This window comes from Anser anser, assembly GCF_964211835.1.
Source record: "Anser anser genome assembly, chromosome: 9".
Classification (NCBI taxonomy): domain Eukaryota; kingdom Metazoa; phylum Chordata; class Aves; order Anseriformes; family Anatidae; genus Anser; species Anser anser.
Genome location: NC_139729.1, coordinates 27,590,033 through 27,613,706, shown reverse-complemented (window position 1 = coordinate 27,613,706; position 23,674 = coordinate 27,590,033). Strand labels below are relative to the sequence as shown.

General features: G+C 52.4%; 3 protein-coding genes across 4 annotated transcripts in view; 2 read left to right on the top strand and 1 right to left on the bottom strand.

Moving 5' to 3' along the window:
* Window positions 1-14,472, top strand: part of KCNAB1 (potassium voltage-gated channel subfamily A regulatory beta subunit 1) — a 43,456-nt gene extending 28,984 nt beyond the window's left edge. For both annotated transcript variants that reach the window (XM_083849523.1, XM_083849524.1), the window contains exons 3-14: window positions 346-383; window positions 1,520-1,599; window positions 2,161-2,205; window positions 2,978-3,022; window positions 3,646-3,689; window positions 5,775-5,861; window positions 9,747-9,832; window positions 9,963-10,083; window positions 10,545-10,639; window positions 11,594-11,714; window positions 12,197-12,285; window positions 12,976-14,472. In XM_083849523.1, the coding sequence (XP_083705649.1) occupies window positions 346-383; window positions 1,520-1,599; window positions 2,161-2,205; window positions 2,978-3,022; window positions 3,646-3,689; window positions 5,775-5,861; window positions 9,747-9,832; window positions 9,963-10,083; window positions 10,545-10,639; window positions 11,594-11,714; window positions 12,197-12,285; window positions 12,976-13,065 (941 nt within the window). In that variant the 3' untranslated portion in view covers window positions 13,066-14,472. The remainder of the gene's footprint in view (window positions 1-345; window positions 384-1,519; window positions 1,600-2,160; window positions 2,206-2,977; window positions 3,023-3,645; window positions 3,690-5,774; window positions 5,862-9,746; window positions 9,833-9,962; window positions 10,084-10,544; window positions 10,640-11,593; window positions 11,715-12,196; window positions 12,286-12,975) is intronic.
* A 1,095-nt stretch (window positions 14,473-15,567) lies between these two features.
* On the bottom strand, window positions 15,568-19,285 carry SSR3 (signal sequence receptor subunit 3). Its single transcript, XM_083849525.1, has 5 exons — window positions 19,086-19,285; window positions 18,682-18,808; window positions 17,869-17,967; window positions 16,762-16,893; window positions 15,568-16,103 (listed from the first exon to the last, which is right to left on the bottom strand). Exons 1-5 carry the CDS (start codon window positions 19,222-19,224, stop codon window positions 16,037-16,039), a joined length of 564 nt encoding a protein of 187 aa, XP_083705651.1. The 5' UTR covers window positions 19,225-19,285; the 3' UTR covers window positions 15,568-16,036.
* A 29-nt stretch (window positions 19,286-19,314) lies between these two features.
* TIPARP (TCDD inducible poly(ADP-ribose) polymerase) overlaps window positions 19,315-23,674 on the top strand; it is a 30,964-nt gene continuing 26,604 nt past the window's right edge. The window contains exon 1 of the mRNA XM_083849522.1: window positions 19,315-20,087. The gene's annotated coding sequence lies outside the window, so the exon portion shown is untranslated. The remainder of the gene's footprint in view (window positions 20,088-23,674) is intronic.

Here is a 23,674-nt window from a genome sequence, read left to right as displayed (position 1 = left end):
ACTTGCTCAGAGACGCTTAATGACAAAATGAAGCCTGTTTTCACTTGTACCGGTGCTGCGTGGCACCAGAGCCCGGGCAGCGCGGGGCTGGCTCCGCGGCTCCTGCTGCAGCTGTGCCTGCTGCACATCCTGGGCTGGAAGAAGGAAATGCACAATTAGTAAAAAAATCCCATTTAGTTATTCTGGCAGGATTAGCTGTGGTCAGGGAAGAGTTTCGTTCCCTAAATGACAAGTTTCAGCGCCGTCAGAACGTTTCCCAACTGCACACGACTGTCAGTCCCCCCTGGTGGGTCTGAACACCGAGGAACCTCTCTGGTAGTAACCAGTCATTTTGTTTTTTACTAGGGACATGGGTCACTTTTGGAGGCCAAATCTCAGATGAGGTAAGTAATCCTTGGTTTAAGTACGATGCATGAAGCAAAGCTAACGAGAATAGGTTTTTAATGAAATTGTGGCCAGCAAAATTACAGGAGCCTGATTTGGTAACAGCAAATGGCAGAGTCGGTACGCAAAGGAATACAAATCCTGGCTTCTGCTACAAAAATCCTAATGAATCTGACATTTCCAGAGATGAGCTTTAATAAAAACATCTGCCCCTTGCAACTAGCTTTTCCCCGCTGCTGGGAGTGACGTTTCCGTGCGTGCCGTTGGCAGCGGCGCCACTCCTGGAGCAGGACTGGGAAAGTTCAGTTTTTGCAGAACGTGTGTAATCTGCGGCAGCCATAAACACCCGGAGCGCAGCGTCCCACAGAGGGCTGCCCGGTGATTTTAGTTCATTTTAATTCTCTTTCTCTCCAAAATGAGATGAAACAAACGGAAACGTGCTCGGGTCTCCTCCCCACCCCGGCCCACAGCGGATGGCTCTCGGCCTCTGCTCGTGCTCCTGCCCGCGTGCTGCAGAGCACGTGGACCTCGCTGCCTGCCAGGTACACTGGCAACGCTGTTCATCAAAAAAAGGCAAACCTTCCAGCAGCCTGCCTTGTAGTACTGCAGCAGAAAATCCCAAAATAACTTTTGCAGCAGGGAAGAGGCCCAGGATTCTGATTTCAAACCTTATGTTCTTTGTAAGCGACTTGACCTTTGCGGGTATTTCTGCCTGCCGCAGATCACTGGGCTGAGTTTATTCCTGTTTCTCAGTATTGCAGGCTGAAGCAAAAAGAGTTGTTTCAATGACAAATTTGGCTCACTTGCTCTCCTTGTTTAGAATTAGTCGATGCATGGAAAAAAGAAGACTTAAACGCATTTCTGCACTAAACCCCGTACATCCGCAGAGCAATTTCTGCAGCCCTATTAAATTGTTGGCTGCTTTCCTGTTAGCAAGCACAGGACTTCCCTCTGGGAAGAGATTAATTCCTCCCAAGACGGATCCGAGGGAAGGATCCGAGGGACGAATCCTGTGCAGGATGGCGCGGTGGCACTGGTGCCTCTTCCTGCGCCAAGGAGGAGCGAAACGTCCGGCGCAGGCGCTGCCAGGGCTGCGAGCGGTGCCCGCGCTCAGCCCCGTGTCTGCTCCCTGCAGGTGGCCGAGCAGCTGATGACCATCGCCTACGAGAGCGGCGTCAACCTCTTCGACACGGCCGAGGTGTACGCAGCGGGCAAGTGAGTCCCCGGCTTTGCTGCGGTGCGGGGCGCCGGGGGTCCCTTCCACAGGGCTCCGTCCGACTCCTTCCCTGTGCCTCCGGCCGTGGCTCTGCTTGGGAAATCCCATTTAAAAAATGTCATTTTTGGGGCACTCTTAAAAAATGACCCCGCACCCAGCTGAGATGTATGACTGGGGCTGCCATGAGCGCTCGCTCTCGGCACAGGGAGGAAAGTGTCCCGAATAAATGACAGTTTGGTGCGTGCCTTAACGAGGATTAGCGGCCCGTGGCGGTGACCCCTCTGCAACGCAGCTCCCCGAGGGAGGAGCAGCTCTGGCTGCAGCCCAGCTAATAATGCTCCTGGTGTCATTGCTGGACCAAACAAAAAGAAAAAAAGAATCCCCCCGTAACGTGTCTGACACTGGCCGAGTAGAGCTGGGCGTGGGAGGTGGAGCGGGGTGCAGGGACGGGGCCCAGCGGCTCTGCTGGCGTTGGCACAGCACCACCGTGCTGCCCGGGGCGGTCACAGAGCTCTGCCTCGCGCCTCTCCTCTCTGATGGGCTCTCTCTGTCTTGTGCAGGGCTGAGGTCATCCTGGGGAACATCCTCAAGAAGAAGGGCTGGAGGTACCGTACCGCCGCAGGGACCCTCGGGCACAGGGGAGTGCGCCCGGTCCTTGCACAGCCGGTGCTGTGCGGGGCTCGGGAGCGAGCGCTGCTGCCTGCAGGCAGCACCAGGGCTGCTCGTGGGGCAGCTCCGGAGCCAGGCCTTGTAAGTGCTGAACAGAAACGCTCTGTGCTTTTTGGGAGCACACAATGACTCGGTGAGGCTGCTGTGGTTGACCCAAAATGCAGGTTTGAGCAGGTGAGGGCGCCTGCAGGTTGTCCAGAGGCTGGTGCTGCCCTGACCATGGCACAGGCCCCCCTGTCTGTGCACAGCGGTTACCTTCCCCGGGTGTTTGTCCTCATTTCCATGCACGGTACGTCGAGACAGATGATGCGTGCATCGGGTCTGCGCGCACGTACAGAAGGCTGTGCGTTAGGAATGCAAAGCCGTGATGGGCCTTCATCCTGGGCAGCCTGGTAGGAGATGATACCTCATGTAAACGAAGCGCATTAGCATACGTCGTGTCGTTTTAAGAGCATTTACATAATCTTTAAAGATTACGTGTGTCATAGGCAGTAGTTTGCGAATGATAGATATTTGATTTAATATCACATTGGGGTGTACAGATTAGTTCGGCTAGTGCATCCTTCCCGGGGTTTAATGCCTGAGGGAACACCCCACGCTCAGGACCCGCGCCCCGTGCCCTCGGCAGATGGGCAGGAAGCTTTGCGGGCTGCTGCGTGGGTTTTCTGTGACGATTTTATTTAACAGTTTTTTCTTTTCTGCTCCTAGGCGGTCCAGCCTGGTCATCACAACAAAGCTGTACTGGGGTGGAAAGTAAGTTCTGGTGACTCGGGGTGGTGCTCGCCCCCGCGGGGCCGGGGCTGCTGCCCGCTCGCTGCGCTTGTGGTCGGGTTTTTGGGAGCTGGCGCCGGGCAGGGGGATTTGGGGGGGCTCGCCCCGGGCAGACCCCACTGTGACCCGCTGGGAGGTGGTGGGGGAGGCCGAGCAGCCCCGCTCTGAGCACCGCCCGGCCTCCTGCTTCCCGCAGCGTGCTCGCTGTCTCTGGCCTGAGAATAAAATGTCAACGCTGGCGCTTTCTAACCTGCTGGAAAGCCTGAGAGAAGCCCGAACAAACCACGGACACGAAGGTTATCCGTAATGTTAGTTTGTGAACTAGTGTCTGGGGGGTTGTCATCAGAGATAATGTGCAAGTGATTAAATTGATCTTCCCCCCCTTACACTGAGGTTTTTTTCGCTGTCTGGCGGCCGAGGCTCAGCACAGCTCCGTGCTTCCCACTGTAGGATTGGGAAAAGGGGATTTGTGGCACTCGTCCCACCCGGCTGCATTGCTGCTCCCCAGGCCATTGCTGTCACTTTGGGGGCATTTCAAGCGTCTCTTCTTGCTGGTGGCTGGTGCCTCGGACCCCTAACCGTGTGTCCCCGCTTTGTCTTTGCAGGGCTGAAACGGAGAGAGGGCTCTCGCGGAAGCACATCATCGAAGGTGGGTGCTGGGCCGGGCGTAGTGCTGTCGGGACAGGTCCGGGTCACCCCAGCGGGCTCCCCCCAGCTCCCCGCGGCCCCGCGACTCCATCCCGCGGTGCCCCCGCTCCATGCGGGGTGGGCGCTTGGCACGGCGTTGTACAGGCAGGGCACAAACAGAGCAGCGCCTGCGAAAAGACACGCTTCGGTCGTGGGAAGGATGCGCAGCGTCAGCTGTGACCTCGTTACGGTGAGAGTGGGCTCACAGCGGGGGCTGCTCCTGCCCCGTCCCGCCTGACGGGGTGTGCGTGCGGGGCCGTGGGGCAATCGGCCCTCCCCAAAAAGCAGCCACCACTGCAGGGCCCCGCTGCCGTGTCCTCCTCGCTGCTGCGGGATAAACGCCCCCGGTACGACGGGCGTGTGCGGGGGAAGAGCCGCACAAAGCCGTGGGACGGGGCTCGCCGTGGTTGCACGGGGCACGAGGGAGCATCAGGCTGTGCACCTGTGCTTCACAGCGCCGCGGCACGGCTCGCGGCAGCCGCCCCTCGGTGCTGTCTGACCCACTTCTGTCTGCTGGCACCGAGCAGCGTGGGAAGCACTTGAGGCTCCCCTGGAGCTGTGCACGAGCTGCCAAAGCTCCCCGAGCCCGGCTGTGGCGTGCCTGGCTCAGCCGTGCCCAGCGTGCCGGGGTCAGGCCGAGCCCCCCTGCTGCCCCTGGCCCCCCGACTTGTGGGATAAACCCGCACTGCTTGCCGGGGCTGTTGCTCAAGGCAGTGTTTGCTGCCAGAAACAGCTAGGAAAGGAAAATTCGGGCTCGTCCATGCTAGGTACCGTGGTGTCAGCCTCCAGACAGAAGGAGTAGGGACAGCTCTGCCACGCTGCTGTATTATAAAACAGGTTATATGGAATATATTACCGGTATATTTACTTTACCCGCCCTTACCTGGGATTTCAGTGCTGCCCACACCACAGCCTGGCTGTCGCTGCCCAGAGCGGGCGCTGTGGGATGAGCGTGGCCACAGCACACCCGGCGAGCGGAGCCGCAACAGGGAGCACTTCGAGCGAGGAGCAACTGCCCTAGAAAACTTCCACCACTTCACACTTGCGGAGTTCAGCCGCACTAACGTGTGCCTTCCGTGTTAGGGTAGTGCTGGGGAAAGGTTCTAGCCCCGTTTTATTCAGTGCCCCTTTGAATGAAGCCCCTGGTGCAGCGTTCGGGCTGCTGGCCCTGCCCCCGGGGTGCCTGGGGGAACCGCAGCCATTTCGCGGGCAGTCAGAGCCCACCCGCTTCCCGTTCCTGGAGGAACTGCTTCGTGAAATGGCAGAAAAATCCTGGCAGCAGTTGGAATGGTTTCGCAGCAAAAGTAGCAAATAACGTTAAGGTCAGTGGTAGCTATTTTCTATAAATACACTTGGCAAAAACAGCCATTTTTTAATCTCAGAATTCAGCGAACGTTTTCAGACTGCTCTATTTTGGCTTGTTCTTCATGAACATTCATAAAAAAACATTTTGTTCCTGGGAAGATTCATAGAAAATAAGCGTTAGGAATTCTTTTTTATCTCTTGCACACACGCACATACCTACGTAGGCTCTGGATGCCGGCTCCCGTCAGCTGCTCGCAGAGAAGCCGAGGAAGCCCGGCAGGCGGGGAGGTGAAGGAGGCAGAGCGCGCCCCCAGCAAGGTTGTTGGCAAGCAATTAGGGTTTATTTATTGTTTTAAATGGGAGGTGACCCCCCTTGGGGTGTTAGATTAGCTCTGAAACAAAACCTGCACTCGGCCCCTGGCGGCTGCCCTTTGGCTCACCGCGGGCACTCGTGGTGCAGGCGTCTTCCCATCCGAATCTCGGTGTAATTAAACAGAAGCACAAATTATCACGTTTAGTCCTAAATGGCTGAACAGATGTGGGGCAACATTACACGATGCGGAGTATCCTTCTGATGCACCGTGTGGGTGTATACATTCATATACACAGGTACACATATCTGCATCCAGATACAAACCATACACCTGCAAGTGAAGGAGGCTGTCCCCAGCCCCACCACGGTGCCCCCCTCGTGCTCCCGCGCCGACCACGGGGGTTCTTCTCTCTGCTCTGCCGTTTGCAGGATTAAAGGCTTCCCTCCAGAGGCTGCAGCTGGAGTACGTGGACGTGGTCTTCGCCAACCGGCCCGACAACAACACCCCCATGGAAGGTTAGTGGGAGCTTTAGCTGGAGGTTTTCGTGCGACTGATCCTGGCTTACAGGCTTATGCCTCTGATGGTAGGAAATGAAAAGCAAATCTTTATTAAATATTCAGGCGCGGCAGCTTAAATACAGAATACCTGCTTCATGATATCCTGGAGTCCTATATATTTACACTTAAATGAAAGGAATTTGTGACTCTTAAATGGGAATTGAAATTTTCTTTAAATCCCAGTGGTGCCCTTAACATTGTTCGTTCCTTAATTTCCTTTTCCCAATTGCTTCAGACAAGGCTGAAATGAATTTGTGTTTGCATTCAGCAGACCTCCGCGCCAAACGACACCTGTGCGCCCCTGCCCCACTGCAGCCAGCTCTGGGGAGGGCAGCGGGCCTGCACCATCCCTGTCCCCATCCCTGTCCCCAGGCAGCTGGGATCCGCCTGCTCCTCACAATGTGAAAATGCAGGGTGTGATCCCAGGCGGCTCCTCTGAGGGGTGGTGTGAAATGAGAACTTGCTGGGGGGCCGTCACCCAGGTTTCTGGGCAGCTGGGGGGAACGGTCCTTGTTCAGTTCGGTGAGGGGGACACGCATTTAGGAACGCATGAGAGCCACGGTGTCTGTTCCCTCTGATGTTTCTTGGCTGATAACCGCCCATCGTGTAGGTGGCCGTGTGCCCTGGTTAGCCAGGAGCCCTCACCGGTACGTTATGGGGTGAGTGCATGGCTTAACGGGGAGCAGTTCCCATTTCTCCTGCTCTCACGTGGGAGCTGACGCAGCTGTGCACGCCGTGGCAGGGGGAGATCAGCTCCGCAACCGCGTAACGAACGGGCAGAAGAAAGCGGTGCAGGCAGCAGGGCTGTCATGCCGAGTACGTGGCAAACGCAGCGGGGGCCTGGCTGCCCCCCGGGCTCCGGGAGCCGCGAGCACCTCGGTGGCCCCGGGAGCGCTGCGTTACCCCGGCCCTGACCCCGTGCCAGCAGCCGTGGCTGCAGGAACGTGCCTGGGACCCTAAAGGCAGCACAGATCTGCAGTGCGTGGCGAGGTCAGGGCGCGTGGCGGGCCGTGTCTCGGGGGCAGGAGCACCTCTGAGCTCCGCCAGCTGTGGAGGCGCCGTCCACGCACGCGCAGCGCAGCCGAGCTCCGGCGCCCGCGGCTCGTCAGCAGCTACGGATACTGCTCGCGGTGCTGGAGCCCGGCAGCAGCGTTATGAACCGTGGGGCTTGGCGAGACTTGGAGCAGGGCGAGAAAAGGGACGTTTTTATTATGAATGGTGCGGTGTTTATTCCTTCTATGTACTTCGTGCTTTTTTTATGGTTCACCTACTAAGCCACTTCCATCCCAGAGCATCTGTTGAGCCATCTGTCGGTTCGGCAATATCTGGCACGCACAGCAAGTGTTAAGCTACCTTCGCAAGGCATAATCCCAGCTATGCTCGGTGTCCTTAAGTGGCCATGCTTTTCCCACGAGTAAATAGCTGCTTCCCAACTCCTGCAGCCCACCGTGTCCCGTGTGTGCAGCGCCGCTGGACGAGCACCTGCAGGAAGGGCTGTGCAGGGCCCCAGCCGGGCAGCGAGCGCAGCGCCAGGGGCAGGATCAGGGACAGGGACAGGGACGGGCAGCATCGACCCCAGAGCACGCCCGAGGAACCCCCTGCCTGCCGGAGGGGGTGGATGGAAGCTGTCCGGATGAACCCCAGCTCACAGCACCGGGCGCCGCAGCTCGCTGGGGCTGCTGAGCGCCAGACAGGCATCCTTTGGCTTGGGGACACTTGACTGAAGTCCAGACACGCTCAAACTCCTGGCGAAAGACCTGCCGCTTTTCTTCTCCCTCTCGTGATGAGTCTTGTCAGCTCTGGGCTTTAAAAAACTTCACTGGAAAAGCGTCCCCTTTCTGACAGGAGGAGATATCCACGGTCTGCTCAGATGGGCGCTTCTGTTCCTGACCCTTCACGCTTCGTTACTCCGGCTGCAGATGCGATCCCCTGGCCGTGACAGCAGATGCTTCTCTTCGCCCCGAGCGACGCTTCCAGCCGAGCAGAGCCAGCGCTGGCTGGGGCGGGGGGGCTCAGCCCACGGCCCCACAAACACGCCAGGAGGGGACAGGAGCGGCGCCCGAGCTGACGCTGCGCTGCTGGAGGCTGCCTGCCGGGGCTCGGAGCAGTCATTTTGAAAAAGCCTCTCCTTGAGGTGCTGTCATCTCTGCCGTCCTGCGAGCAGATTGAGTGGTCCAGACGGGTGCTGTTCACAAACCGCCCCAGAGGCGTACCCAAGGGTGAAGGATCTGGTAAACAAGAGTATAAATATACATTTATTCTGAGCTGACTCCAGTCCTTCTTGAAGGGAGTAGAGGTGGGAGAAATGAAAACAACCGTGGACCAAAATGTGTAAGAGGCGTATGATAAAATGCTTATAAAATTCCTAAATGATCGTACAGCAAAAACAGAAGACCCAAAGCAGTGAGAAGCGGGTGCTGCAGGGGGAGGGAGGAATTCCTCTACAGGATCACCCTACTGAAACCCTCCGGCATCACCCTACAGCTTCACACCACAGCCCTTTTTTTCTAAAAAAAAAAAAGAAAAGAAAAGAAAAAAAAGAAGGAAAACAATATCTGGCATCTGAACTCTCTTCCTCCCTGGGGGAAGGAGCCCTCAAGCCGATGTTTCCGTCGGGAGCAGTTCTGCCTTCCTGACGCGAGGCCAGCTGCCCGTGCGGGAGGCACGCTGCGCTTTTAGAGCCCGCCGAGGGTTATAAATGGAGACTTCGTCATGTTTAGCTGCTTGTCGCTGCCTTCGGGAGAAATCTCACAATAACCTCCAGATTGGCAGTGTAAACTACCCTCTGCCAAGCTTTTTTTTTTTTTTTTATTCCCCATAAATAGGACGAGAATCCTCATGTATACGAGGCAGCTTATCTTGTTCTTGGTAGCGGTGCCCAGCACCGCGCCCGAGGAGCCCCAGCCGCTACCTTTAGCTTTAACACTTAGAGCCAGGGCAGGCTCCTTTGTGCAGCTGGGTGCTGAGCGGGGCTGAGCGACCTCACCTGGGTCAGGATTTCAGGGGCAAACTCCCTGCTGCTTGCAGCTTTCCCTTCCTGCAGCTTTCCCTTCTTGCAGCTTTCCCTTCTTGCAGCTTTCCGAGGACCAGCGCGCTGCAGTCTGGCAGCGCCCGCCGAGCGTGAGGTGCCTCGTGTGTAACAGCAATGGGGATTGTCTGCTTCTGCTTCCCAGCTCCCTCTTAGCTTATTTCTGTCGGTTTGAACAACGCACTGTTAGGGGCTCGCACCACCTGTAAGGTTAAATATTTTTCCGCGCCATTTTTCAAATGCCGTTCTGTCTCTGTGGGGATCCCATTCCCAGACGAGAACCCACCCAGCCTCTTCTGTCTGAGGGCTGCCTTGGCATAAAGAAAGGAAGCAGAGGAGCTGCAAGATTTTCTCTTGTGACAAGGGTGGAAAATGAACAGGGAACGAAGGGAGGCCCCGTCCCTGCAGCGCGGGCACCTCTGGATGAGCGTGCCCCTGGTGCGGGGCTGGGGCTGGAGCAGCACTTTCAGTTTATTTTTCGACTGTGCTGCCCTCTTGTGTTAAATTTTGGAGGGGATATTATTACGGGATAATACTTAAGACAATAGCCGGTTGGTAAAAGTTTTTAAGCAACTGGGGGATAGAACTTTTTACATTTACGCTGTTAATGCCTCTCCCTCCTTGCTCGAGCAGGAGAGCGTGGCAAAAGCAGCGCGTCGCGGGAAGCCCCGTTACGAGCCGAGCCGTGGAGCTGTTACCTGGCTTGTTGCCCGCTGGCCGCGGAGCCAAGCTGCCCCGGGCTGAGTTTGGTGCTGATAAATGTGGCTCTGCAGAGTTCTCATACTTTTTTTTTCTTTTTTTTTTTTTTCCTGCAGAAATCGTCCGAGCAATGACACACGTAATAAACCAGGGCATGGCGATGTACTGGGGGACGTCACGCTGGAGCGCCATGGAGATCATGGTAAGGAAAAGTCCCTTTTGCTGGCACCCCCGTGCTCGAGGAGGCCGGTCTGTGGGTGGCTGGTCAGGTTACGTCCTGCGAGAGCCTCTCGGTGAGTGCCATGGTTTTTTGCTTGGTTTCTCTCCTCCAGGAAGCCTACTCCGTGGCCAGGCAGTTTAACATGATACCGCCCGTGTGCGAGCAAGCTGAGTACCACCTTTTCCAACGAGAGAAAGTGGAGGTTCAGCTGCCGGAGTTGTACCACAAAATCGGTAAAGTCTGAGGCCGTGCATTTTACCTGTTTCATTTTCAGAGAGAAATAAAGAACGGTCAGACCGGAGGCTCCCGAGGGGAGCAGTGCCCTTCCCTGCACGCCCCTGCTGCGGGTGGAAAGCGAGAGCCAAGTGCCTCGCTAATGGCCTAAAGGAAGCCTGGCTTAGTGCCTCTGGTAGAAGCGGGCGTTAATTGGAGTGGCTGCTTCTGCCCGCTGAGACCCCGCGGTCCGTGCAGGTGTCGCAGGAAGGCTTTGGATGAGCACCAAGGGCACCCCGTGAAAATACAGAAAAGCAAACCCCTGTCTGCCAGGAAGATGCTCTCAACACCCTTAAAGGGACTGAAGAGCACTGGCAGCTGCCATACAAATAAGCAGGAGTTGTTTGCTCTGTGCTGAAAGTGCGGTTTGTGACCCAGCTCTGCTTTCCCCTGTGCCCTAACACCTCTGCCCTCTCCGCAGGGGTGGGCGCGATGACGTGGTCTCCCCTGGCCTGCGGGATCATCTCAGGGAAATACGGCAACGGGGTCCCCGAAAGCTCCAGGGCGGCTCTAAAGGTATTTTTTCACATGCTCCAGAAGAGCGGACGTGCTGCTGTGGTGAGGGCTAGCAGATGCCGAGGAAAAGCAGCCCCGTGGCTGGAGGCTGCCCTGCACAGACAGGCTCGGTTCCTCTGGCCCCTGGGCTGGCAGCGGGTCGGGGCTGGCCGTGGGTTCAGCTCCTGCTCTTGGGCACCGGGATGCTCTTGGCCAGCTCTCACAGCTTCCGTAAGCCGTGCCGCTCCTGTATCACATCTCCCTTAGGTGGCTGACTGTACCCTCAGGGCTGGAGAACACCTACTTGAAAATCCCAGTACATCAGCTGAAAGGAAAGGCGCAGTGTGCACTGAGCTGCTAACAAGCATCACGAATTTCAAACGTGGCGTTTCATTGCATTTGTGATTTTTTTTTCAAAGCAAAGTACACCTTTCAAAACAAAATATGTAATATTTGCTGCAAACTAGCTGAGAAGGCGTCATTTCCCAGAGGGATCTGAATTGAATCAGTGAATCAGAATTGAATTTCAAGTCTGGAGCTGGGAGAACCGAAATCTCAGCCTCTTCCAATTAATTTTCTAATCTCGAATGTTAGCAGTAAGCCTTGAACAAGATCACATGTTCTCTCACTTGTTTGCTGGGAGGAAGTGGGGTGTCAAAAATCTTCTGCAGTTGACCAATATTTCACCTTTTTCCAATTGCAATTGGCTCCAGCGGCCCAAAAATAAAATGGGGGGGGTCCCGATTCCAGGCTGAGCCCCTCAGTGGCACACAGCCCGAGCAGTACGGACGTGGGCTGCTAAGGGCGACGTCCTGCCCCCTGCCACAACTGCTTCAGGTAGCAGAGCACCGCCTTGTTCATCCCCCGGTTACCTCCCGGCTTGGACATGATTTTTAGAGGTGCTGATAATTGCCCTTACCTTTCCACTTTGGTCGATTAAAACCGACACCTGACTGCAATGTAATTTACTTCCAGTGCTACCAGTGGCTGAAAGAAAAAATCGTAAGTGAAGAGGGAAGAAAGCAGCAAACGAAGCTGAAGGACCTCTCGCCTATCGCGGAGCGTCTGGGCTGCACACTACCTCAGCTGGCAGTCGGTAAGCGGTAGCGCAGGGGCTGCGGTGGCACCGTGCCTTTCCCTGCTTTTGTCAGAAAAAAGGGTCCAGGTGAGAAGATGTTAGGGGCACGCCTTCCTTGGATCGAGTAGTCCTGAATTACCCAGCTGACACAATTGTGTAGCTGACCGAGGAACCGGGCCGGGAGAAGAGCAGTCCGTCAGGCGGTGACCGGTGCGGGCGCGGTAGGTCAGGCATCCCCAGCTCTCGTTCCGTGGGAAGAGGAAGAACAGGAACGAAAGACAGCGCTTTTAAAAATGGAAAAAGGAAGCATCGACACGATGCGTGACTATCCTGTTTAATTGAATTAGGAATGACTCAGAGGGGACCCGGGAAGTGACAGCTTCCAAAAATACTGTTGTTATTTGTCAGATAGAGACAGAAGTTCTGGCAATTACCGGGATCAGCAGTAATGCAGTGCAGTGAACCCTTCGTTCCTAACCATCCTGTGACTTTGTTCCCAGCGTGGTGTCTGAGAAACGAGGGGGTGAGCTCTGTTCTTCTAGGATCTTCCAACCCGGAGCAGCTGATAGAGAACCTGGGAGCCATACAGGCAAGTGCTCGCGGCGGCCGCGTGGCAGCTCCTGCCTGCCTCCTGCGTTACTTCAAGGCAACGTTGGCATACCTTGAGACTAGTGCCCTTGTTTTCTTAAGAGTTTTACTACTTTGCGTTTTGTTTCAGGCCTCTTACGATGCTATTTATACACACTAATTAAGCAAACCTACCGCACTTCACCACGACTGACACCCCTGTGCAGCGGCTGTGTCCCTGTTCAGCAACAGGAGGGGGGTGTCAGCAGGGTCAGTGGGCTGTTCTGCTACTTGCCTCAAGGCTTAATTGAAAGAAGCAAGTGGCCTGATGTCAAGATACGTTATGATATATTCTACGCTAAGTCTTCAGCACTAGGCCTGAGAAAAGCTCAGGGCCCGTAAGGGCCTTAACTTGCCTCTGTTGCTGTTCACAGATAAGAGCTTCCTCTGTTCCTGCCGCCTCCGCGGCAGTCGAGCAGCATTGTGCACACAGAGTTCAGGACAAGCATTTCTGCGGTTGTCTCACAGCACAAAGTTGCTTTACCTTTTTCCCTTAGAGGAAAACTGTTATTAGATAAATGTTCAAATACATCTCTCACACACACAGCCCCAGAGGAGACGTTCTTTGATGAAATCTAGATTTAATTCTGGAAAAAGCTGTGACTGTCTTTAATGGAAGCTTGATTAAACCTTGGCTTTCTTCTACCCCTAGGTTCTTCCAAAGATGACATCACATATTGTAAATGAAATAGATAATATTCTGGGAAATAAGCCCTACAGCAAGAAGGACTACAGATCATAATGCAATGCATGAATTACCTGGACTGCATGGTTTAATAAGTGCTCTGTACAGAAGTACAGTCCTGAGTTAATATCCGGTCATTAGAATCAGTCAGCAGCTTGCTGCTCCGTGTCTACTGTTACTGGATCCTTCGAGACGTGTGCTGTTGCTACCAATCTGCAGTGAAGTTTAAAAGCACAGCTGATCTCCTTTACAAGCAAGAACTACCTTGTATTTTCTTACCTTCGACGGAATTCATTAATTTTTACTTTCCTCTTAGCACCTCATGCTTGTGCTGTGAAAAACACATGTAAAGCAAAAAATAATTTATAACCTTCAGGTACTTGGTAATTAAAGAAGGATGTACAGATATATTTTTTCAATGAAGAAAAGCCAGATACAACTTAGGTTTTAATAAAACCACATTCGGGAATTCTCAACTATAAAGTTTCTTCAGTTAGGTTAACAGATAGAATGGGCAAGTTCAGATTTTCCATTTGCTTTTTTTTAATGCTGAATACGTGCTTTAGATTTTGTTTGTAATGGAAAAATGAACTTAAGTCAGAGAATTAGTTATACATTCTATTGCTCAACTGCTAACTAGACAATTATTTCAGCCATGGGGTGCTCTTAAGACATTATGTCAAGTAGAAGCCAGAAGAGCACAGTTTAAAACCCCCCAGATGCATGTCAGGTTAAGACAAACAACTCCTGTTTGCAAAATTTTAATTCTATATAAACTTTAAACCAAGAAATCCATGGTAAAATAGTTTTTTGCATTTTCTAGAAACCTGCCTCTACTTTTGCCTGCTTGTAGACATAGCTATTGCAAATTTCAATATCCATGAGCTTTTGAGGATACAGATACTTGTAGATATATGTAGTGCATAGCTGCTGAAAACTACCAGAAACAATCAGGTGTGCATTTTGGTGGAAGGCTACATTTGCTTTAACTTGTTCTGGAATCGGGCATAAGTAAATGCATTGTATTTTTAAGACGCAGGTAGTTCTTTTGTGAGCATTTCATCCTTTACAGCAGTTGATAGTAAACATTTCGCTATTAATTTGCCCACCTTCAGAACCATGCCGTATTTTACCATTAGTTTGCTTTGTAAAGCGCGCCTCTGATTTCGGTTAGTCCTTCACACTGGTACTGAAACATACTTTAGGGACATAATTCCTAGAGGTACAGCTATGTACAGTATTCATAGGACCCTTCTATGCTATTCCTCTTAACTTCAGGATATCTGCGACGCGTGCGGCGCTCACGGGGGCCACGTGAACAGATATGAATACTTGACTTGTTCTCTCCTGTATTTAACCCAATAAGCTGTGGTATGTGTAAATGAACTTAGCTGCTGTATATCAAGAAACGCAGTCTGACTTTGACTTCTGCTTGGACCCAATAAAAGCATTTTGTGCAACTGATTCTATACTTGGAGCTCTGTTACCAATGGTGACACCAGTTATGATAAAGCAGTGGCTTGCGTTGAAACCAGCCGTGAATCATTCTGCAGCGAAGTTAGCCCACTACAGCAGGCGTCGGGCGTACGTAACGCTTTGGCCTGAAACCAACGCGAGAACATCCTTGTGGCAGCTCCCCGAAGCCCCACTGCATTTCAGCGACCGGCCTCTCCTGTCCGACACGGGCTGGTCGGTCACAGCGAGCGGCGGCGGCCGCTGAGCACCCGGCACCTCCCGTACCAAGGCCTGTCACTGCTCGGGGCCCCCTCCCCAGGCCTGCCAGGAGTAACCGTCACCTTCCTTCTGAAAATTAAATGGGTAAGTGATCTGAACTCTGCTTCGTGGGCACTAGCCCTAGGATCCGTGGTGCAAGTCAGACCAGGAAACTACCGAAGCTGAAAAGTTACCTGACTACCTAGAAAAAAGAACTGTTTCCATTTCTATGCAGAAGTTACAAGCAGCACTCGCTATCTGGCTTGCCTTGCAGTAGCTCCTGAACTTCAGAGTCTTCTTTAATAAATTTTACATAAGGATCAATCTTGTTGAAGCACGAAGATCAGCAAAGTAATTTTTAGGTTAAATCTGATTATAAGCTTTCTCTTCCTTCCTACAGCTTGAAGTTTGTAACAGCAGTATCTGTGACTTCTACAGTACAGCTCCATTAATAGCAGCAGTGTTTAGCATTTTAAGTAACAGCTGCCTCACTGATGGCATGGAAAAAAAAGGATTGCCTGATAAACCCATTACAAAAAGCCAGCTGAAGCATTTTAGTTAAGTCATGCTAGGAAAAGCTGCAGGTTTTTTGATTTATAACTTCAGAAATGAATGGGGGGAAAAAAGATTCAAACAAATTCAAGAATGTTTTCTTAGGAGATGCTGTTCAGATTCTCTACTGACTCAAAGTTACTTAAAAATGAGGAGTATTTCCACTGAAAACAATAAACATGTTGACTTGTAGAAGCCTCTTCTCTAATGGAAGCAGAGAGCTGACAAGCCTATGCACATTGCTTACCCACAGAAATACCCACTTTCAGAAACTGACAAAGGAAATACAGGAAATTAAATGACAAAAAGCCTCCTTTTTATTAAAACTTTGCACGTTACAATAATAAATGATGGATTGTCACTTTTCACGACCATGGAGTTTGGCTCTTACAATAGCCACCGAATTTACAGGCAAGTCCTGTTACAGGGTTCGACCACAGCTGCTCTGTGCTGCTGTGCAGCACCCCTTACGGTCTGCTTGTGGTGTTTACTGGTCTGCAGAATCATCCCACCCGTGAAGCGCTTCAGAAACGCTGTCTGATAACGGCTCACGTGCCATCTCCTTTCAATGCTAAGTAAAAAATTTGATTCGTTTATTGAATAATACCATGTAAAGATACCAAATTCACTAATTTTCTGTTGAAACCCTCCCCCCAGACCCTCAGGCAGTCACATTATAAAAACAGGTATTCCTATTCCTCCCTTAAGCTTTTGTATGGAAGTTGAACGCTGCCACAAGAATGAACAGTGGGTTTTTTTGTGTCTACTTGGATCCTGTGGATAGCAGGGCGATCAGTCCAGACGAAGCACTTATAGAAAGGATATAGTTTCTGTAGGAAGAAGGTTAAGGATGTACACATGTAAAGATACCACTGCTTTTTTTTTTTTAAAGAACATTTAGTAGAAGTTGTATGAAAAAGAACAAATTGAAACAGTCTTCCTCTGTAGACTTAAAATAGGACTGCAACACTGGAACTAGAAATACAGCTTACCATCAAGGCTATCAGCAAGTCATCAAATACTTCAGAATGAAGGCACTCCTAAAGTTTAACGTGTTCTCTTAGAAGTGTTTCTAGCAGTATTTAAGTAACAAAAAAACCTTGTAAATTTACTGAAACTAAACAATTCTGTAATGTAGCAGCACATGGCAATTAACACCGATACAGTGTTTCTACAAGACCATAAGCTGCCTCCTTACTGCATAATTACAATATTGAAATGGCAAAGCCGTAAGAATTTTTGTAGATTGCCCAAGTAATATCTTTAAACCACCTAGTGACAGATGATAAATATTTATGTGAGTTGGATGTGTTTTTTTTTTCTTTTTGTATTCTCTGTTTTTACATGCAAGTGTTTCTAAGTTGAGGTACTAAAATGAACCGCACCCATCAGCGGGGTCCACTTGCAACCCAGCTGATAAATACAGTTACCAATGACAACAAACAGGAACAGGGCTTCGGTTGTTCCAGGCGTGGTAATAAAGGATACACGGTGGGGTTGAAGTTCTTCAGCACAAAAAACGAAGCAATGATGACCAAGACCAGGAAGAGGGTGTTGTTGTAGAAGATGGAAAAGGTTGTTGCTTCGTAATCTGCAACTTCATTTTTCTTCCACAGAATTCTACCAACAGGTAAAGACATCATTTCACACGCTGAAATCAAGGCACAGCCCAGCACACCCACCATTTGAGGAGACCGACACCCAGAGGTGTAACTGACCACAAGAGCTTGCAGCTCTTTGTCACAGCCAGCTTCTAAAAGACAGCACAGCAGAAACTACCGGTCAGCTCATCCGTTAAAGACAAAACTCTGCGCATTCTCTGCACTTGCCTATTTACTTACGATTTGTCTTCTCTCCATGCGCATCAAACCCGGCCCTATATAAATAGCAGTGCTTGCAGGTTCGTGTCTGTTAGCTACTAACGGCACGCTGGGCTGTAAGGGAAGGTGTGGCTTTTTTGCTCCAGGGAGAAGCTAGTTCTCCTCCTTATGTCTTACACAGCCCCGACAGGCACCTACGCGAACACGGAGCACTGTCTGACGCTCATCGGGCACAGCCCGGGTACTCGTCAGAGCTGTTACGGGGGAAATCTGCACACTTGCTTTCCCAGTCACAACCACTGGGGGTGCCGAGGGCAACCACCGATGAGCAGCACAGCGCAGCAGCAGCAGGAAACGCGCTCCCGCAGGAACTTGCAGTCCACTACGCCACGTATGTCGCATGCGCCCTACCCTTCCGCTTCCCTTCAGGCAGCTATCAGCGGGCCTGTACTGAAAGGTGTTTTGCTTTGCACCTCAGGGACTGGGAGGCTGCCTTATAGGACCTTACTGGTATCAGCTTTGATGTTTAAGACCATTCATTGATCATTCAAAAGGATTTATAGCTGAACGAAAAGCTGACAAAATAGCTTTTACTTATCAGGGGGGAAAAAAAAATCCACTTACCATTAAAAAAAAGAAACAATTTAACTTACCAGAAGAAAAAGTTTCTAGTTACAGAGAAAAACAACAGCCAAGCAACAGTGTCTAGTATCCTACCCGGAGCTTTAAAGATGCCAGGCATTATTAAAACAAGAGAAAGGCAGCAAGAGGTTACCTTTCATCCTTCTCCTTACGGGACATCTTCCTGTTGTCTGCCTCAGAAAGCTTACGAGTGACTTCTTTGGAAACAGCGTCTTCTCTTTTCTGTGCCACCCTGTAAGAAACACCATTTTTGTTGCAAAATGAAAAAAAAAATGTGACTACAGAAGTGGCATTTTACAGGGAAGAATAAAAGTCAGCCACGATACTGAACAGCTTTGCCAGGCTGAAGGAACAATAAGCAGCAATTAAATTAGGAGCAGTGCTTGTCAAACGGAGTTTGTGGCAATACCCACTGAGACCAAGGGCAGTTCTGCCGTTTCATTGTGCTGCTGGCTGACAAGGCTAGTCTATTCCCTAATTACACGAGAGGTAACAGAAACCAATTAGGATTTATGGGTACCAAAGAAGCCTGGCAAATACACGATCCATGTGCCTTTCTCCCCCACGCTGAAGTCAACGGCCTCGCAGTAACAGGCAACAGCTTTAGGAAAAGCGTGAGCAGACATTTTGGTGTCACGCCTTAAATTCCCACCACGGACTTGCAATGGAAAAGCAGTCAAGAAGCGAAGGTCACGGTTAAACACCGCAGTTGTAACTTTTCCCCCTCACGCCGTCACAGCTTAACATCTGTATCGGTGTAAGTTAATGCAATTCAGCAGCTAATGCAATCAATTGCAAAGGCAGCAAAAAGCAAGACAAAGTGCTGGATGTCTTTCCACTTCTACATAAAACAGCTCATCAGAGTAACGTTTCACGTCTTCTTACTCATAAAAACAACGCAAACGTATTTCGCGACGCGCTAATTGATACGAGCCGCCGCGCTTACTTGTGCTTGAGCACAAACTTGACGTTCTTGTAGGCGAAGGCCACGAGGTAGGTGCTGATGAGGGTCATCACGCTGTACAGCACGGCGGACTGGACGAGATCCATGTGCCATATCCTCCAGTAAAGCCCTTCAGAAACGAACAGCGGGCAGCGTTAGCGCCTTATGGCCCCGCGCGGAGCCCCCGGCGCCCCGCAGCCCCCCCGGCACCCCGCAGCCCCCCCGGCACCCCGCAGCACCCCCCCCGCCCCCAGCCCGGCCCGGGGCCGCCACGTCGGCAGCGGGGGGGGGGGTGAGGACGGAGCCGGGCCGCGGGCAGAGCCCTGAGGGGGGGGGGGCGCCGCTCCCCGGGCCCAGCTCGGCTCGGCCCAGTCCCGGTGCCGGTGCCTGCCCCCCGCGCCGCTCACAGATGGGGATGGCGGAGACGATGAAGGCGTTGCCGAAGAAGAGCGCGGAGGACTTGGCCGAGAGGTTGCGGCTGAAGTCCTGCAGCAGCAGGTCCTCCTCCGACTGCTGCCGCCCGCCGGGGCCGCCCCTGGGCGCCATGGCCGCCTCACCTCACGGAGCGCCGCGGCGGGGCGGGGCGGGGCGGGGCGGGGCGGGGCGGGACCCGTCGCTTCCGGGACCCGCCGAGGGGACTTCCGGCGGCGGAGGGGGCTGACAGGGACCGGGCCAATGCGGCGACCTGGGACCTGGGACCTGGGACCTGGGACCTGGGTCCGGGTCCGGGTCCGGGTCCGGGTCCGGGTTCGGGTTCGGGCCCTGGGACCTGGGACCTGGGACCTGGGACCTGGGACCTGGGACCGGGACCGGGACCGGGACCGGGACCTGGACCTGGGACCGGGCTGAGGGCGCCCCCGGTGCGGAGAGAGGAGCCTCGCCCCGCCTCGCCTCGCCTCGCCTCGCCTCACCTCACCTCACCTCACCTCACCTCGCCTCATGGCCCCCAGGTCCGCAGCACGAGGAGGGCAGGGCAGGGCAGGGCAGGGCAGCTGGAGACGAGGTGGGTTCGTGTCACTGCCTGTACCCGTTATAACGAAGAAGAGACTTAGAAAACGCGGGTAAGCGGAGCGGGGCTCTGCTGTTCGGCCCCGTACCGAGCTCCTCTCACCGAATGCAGCGGTGTTGAGGCGCACGCCGAGCGCAGCGGGCGGTTGGAACATCCCCAGCGTTGTGCTGGTACCTGCGGGGAGCGACGGGAGGAACGCGCCCGGTGCTGGGGCCGGCCTCCCTCTGTGGCACGGGGCTGTGCCTGCAGCAGGGCCCCGGGCTGCCCCGCAAGCTGGTGAGGTGAGGTGAGGTGAGGCACGGTGACCCCGATGAGGAGAAGCGCGGTGACCCCGATGAGGAGAAGCGCAGTAACCTGCTGAGATGAAGCACAGTAACGCCAAGCGCCAGCAGACCGAGCGGTGAGTATGGAGCCTGCTGTGCCCCCGCGAAGAGGCCGGGACCCGCCTCGCCCCTTCATCCACCCCCTTGCTCTTCATCACTCGGGTGGCAGCGCCACCCGCGCGCAGGCACCCTGCTGTCACGGGTCTGCGACCGCTGGCAGGAATCCCATCGCTGGGGAGCGTGTGGCAGGGGGCCTCAGGGTGGCGGCCCGGGGGGCTTTGGCTGCCGTCCTTTGGCGATGTTGTTCGCCGCAGCTCTCGAGCAATCGGTCATGGCTGCCACACCTAGCTGGATTAAACTATTTGAGCTGTGCTTTCTTAATTTCTAAACATTTCTGTGGCCGTCTGAAAACGGAGAAAAGATAAACTTGCTTAAAAGTAACAGAAAAGGAATTCAGACTGTTTTAATTAAATAATTTTCTCTGTGGAAATTGAGGTCATCAGAGGCATTTTAGTGGACGGTTGTTTCAAGGGCTTTAACCTTCTGAGCATGCACGTGTGTATTGCACGGGACTTTCTTGACAATCTTGTTTGTAAAACCCTTTAAAACTAAATGTGTAGTGGGTAACGTCGCCATTCGATCAATATTATAGGAATTTCCTTATTGAAGTGTGTTGTTAGAGTTGTCAAAAGTAGTTGGAAAGCGCAGGACAGATTACGTGTAGGATTGTTTTAAGATTCCAGCTTGTTGCCCGTGTTTTTGCACAGATTTCTTCCTCCGCTCATCTGGGTAAATGTGTGTTGTGGTGGAATGTAATTAAGTTTTTGTTCAGGGTTTGGGTTTATGTGAGCAGCACGGTAGCATTTCGGAACGCAGTCTGCCTGGTGCCCATCTGGCTCTCCGTTAAGATGAAGTGTGACTTTGTTTTGGGCAGAAGAATGATGAAAGACTTTTTTTGGAAAAAACAGATGAGCGCTTTGATTTTAAAAAAACTCTTGGCACTGGGTAGCAGGAATGTAAGCAGAACATCGCATACAACAAAACTGTCACCTCATGCTCAGTCTAAGTGTGTCGTGCTCGCTTCCCCAAAAATAAATTGGGACATGGACTTCTGTCAAAACAATTCAAGTTTTTGTTTAAGTACCCAAATCCATGTTGTGCTGAATGCATCTTATCTGAAGCTTTTTTCAGAAGCCACTGGGGACATGAGGCTTCAAAACCAGAGGAGCAATGGCTCTTGTTCCCAAAGCAAAACTTGTTCTGCTAACACAGATGTTGGTACTGTCAGCCTTGTAAGTTATGAAGAATGTTTCTTACCAATTTTCATATTAGAACGCGGAAGGAGTGGTACGTATTCTGGAAACATGAGGCTTATCTTTGCTTCTCACACTTCTAAAACTCAGCTGGACTAAGCTAAAAGCTGTAAATTTGGGCAGAGGCATTTCCCAGCAGGGTTTGTTCTGCCCGTTTTGCTGTCTCCACTTCCCTGGGCGAAGTACAGACTCAAAGCCACGTTGGTGTCGGGTTGGAAAGCAGGCTCTGCCCGGCAGCTGATAAGCACCGAACCGTCTGCTCCTCAGCAAAGCTGTGGTTGTCACCTTCTGTGCTAACATGAATCTGAATGTCCCGGGGTCTAAGAACGATTGTCATCAGTCTGACCGTCTGACTTCGGTGTGTGTTACCGATTGGATTCTGACGGTCTGCGTGCTTAGGGTGCACGGGAAAATAATCATGAGGCTGCAGCACAGCGACTCCACGATGTATTCCTAGGTTTGTTTGGTTTTTCAGCTGGTTGATTCGTGCCATCTCTTCCTTTAGGTTCCAAAATCCTAAGAGAATCCCTAACATGCAGAAGGGGCTGCCCCTGTGAGGCAGCGCAGGCTGGGGGCAGCCTCAAGGCGGGTGAGGAACAGGACCAGGAGAGTTTTGTGGTGGCTCTTCCCGTAGGTGCCCTGGGGCCAGGGAGCTGCAGCGCCATTGTAGCTCCAGTAGCAAATTCCAGTGGTGTGATGCGGAGTTGCTCTGGCTACGTGGCGGTTCCCGTTATCTCACGGGTCTCCAGCAGGTCAGTGCTTGAGTATCTGGGGTGTAATTGGTGTCTGGGCAGCGTGGGGTGGAAGGAGCTGGGCATTCGTGGGGAGGAAGGCAGAGTGTGTCTGCTCTGCTGCTTTAACCGAAGTAACGCACCAAACCTGAGAACAGTATAGATCTGGTCTAAAAGCTTTGCGACAGTTTGCAGCTGTTTATTGTTATTCTCAGGGGGAATTGTGTGTTCTCCTCGTTCTGGCTAGAAGAAATCTGGACAGATTTTCTGTGCTTCTTACACCCGCGGTACTCGATAGTTGGGAATTAAATTCCACGGCCTTACACCGCTCAGTTTGCACCTTCACACCTGCATTCAGCCTGACTTCTGAACAGCATTCATTGCAGAGCCAACGGACTAGGCTTTGTCAGGGATTTGGGGACCCTTCTGGGACCCCATCTGGGCGGGCTGTGAGGTCCCTTCTGACCCAAACCAGTCTGCGATTCTGTGATGTCCAACAATGAAATTAGAGCAGAGCAAAGAGCTTCACTGTAGTTAAGACTGGGGGAAAAAAAAAACCCTCTTTGTTGAAAACAGAACCCTCCTCGTATTCCACAATCCCCCTGTTTACTTGGAGGTGTTGAAGTTTGTCGTGCCGGGAGGGATTAGTGCTCTGAAGTTGGATCAGCTGGTGGGGGATTGCTGAAATACAAAAGGCCTCCTCTGAATGAACAGGCACGGCGCTCATAAACTGAGTGGCTTCTGCTGTCTCTGCGAAATAGGTGGATGAGAAGCCTTTCAGTTCTTTCTGTGCTGGTTTTTTTTTGTTGTTTTCTTTGAAGTCTGAGGTTTAAAACTGGAGACAATCTGGCTGTATTATTTTTCAGACAAATCTGTTCTCGGGTGGGGCTTAGAGCGTAGCCCCCAAAACAGCGCAGCTGTCGCAGCTGGAGGGACAGTCCGCGGGCTGGCCTTGAACCAGTGTTCTTCCCAGACAGCTTGAGGGGGTGGCTTCCTCCCCTGGGCATGGATTTGAGAGGAATTCTGAGACGCTGTAAGCAGGGGAGAATGACTGAGTTACGTTTCTCTGCGTTAGGAAGAGGGAAAATAGTTGCAGTGGTCGCTGAGGTGAATAAAGGAGAGTGCGTCACCCAGCGCTGGTGTTCCATCAGCTGTTCTTTTTTAGCTTTGTAGAACACTGAACTGCAATAACCGATTGCTACGTTCACCTTCAGTTTCTAAAAGCTGAAACCTGCTGGATTTCTGTGACGCTGCATCTGGAGGGAGCTCGGTGTAGCGTATGTGACCCGTTTTTGGTGTCTTGAAATGATCTCGTCTGTTCCTGTTTCCTCCTTTAACATTTTAAAAGTTTCTGTTGATAGTTCCTTCTGCATGTAGACCAAAGGTACGAAATGATGTTTGTAAGTAGATTCTCGGGGGCTTACTCACTCAGCATTTATCCCAGATACAAAATGGAGCTGACACCTGCCTTGGAAAAAGCAGTATCAAATGCAGGACTTGACAAATAACTCTAGAGGTAAGAGTGAAGGTAATATTCAAGGTTGAGTACAGCTGTTCCTCTGACATTGTGCTCTGGGCACTAATGCCTTTCAGACTGGTGCAGCTGCAGGAACAAGCCCT

Excerpts from the sequence above, each read along its gene's own strand:
- SSR3 (XM_083849525.1), bottom strand. The coding sequence starts at position 19,224 with ATGGCGCCCAGGGGCGGCCCCGGCGGGCGGCAGCAGTCGGAGGAGGAC. Across the intron at positions 17,968-18,681 it reads AAGTTTGTGCTCAAGCACAA|GGTGGCACAGAAAAGAGAAG; the intron begins GTAAGCGCGGCG and ends TGTTTCTTACAG. Across the intron at positions 16,104-16,761 it reads AAGAACTTCAACCCCACCGT|AAACTATATCCTTTCTATAA; the intron begins GTATCCTTTATT and ends TTCTTCCTACAG.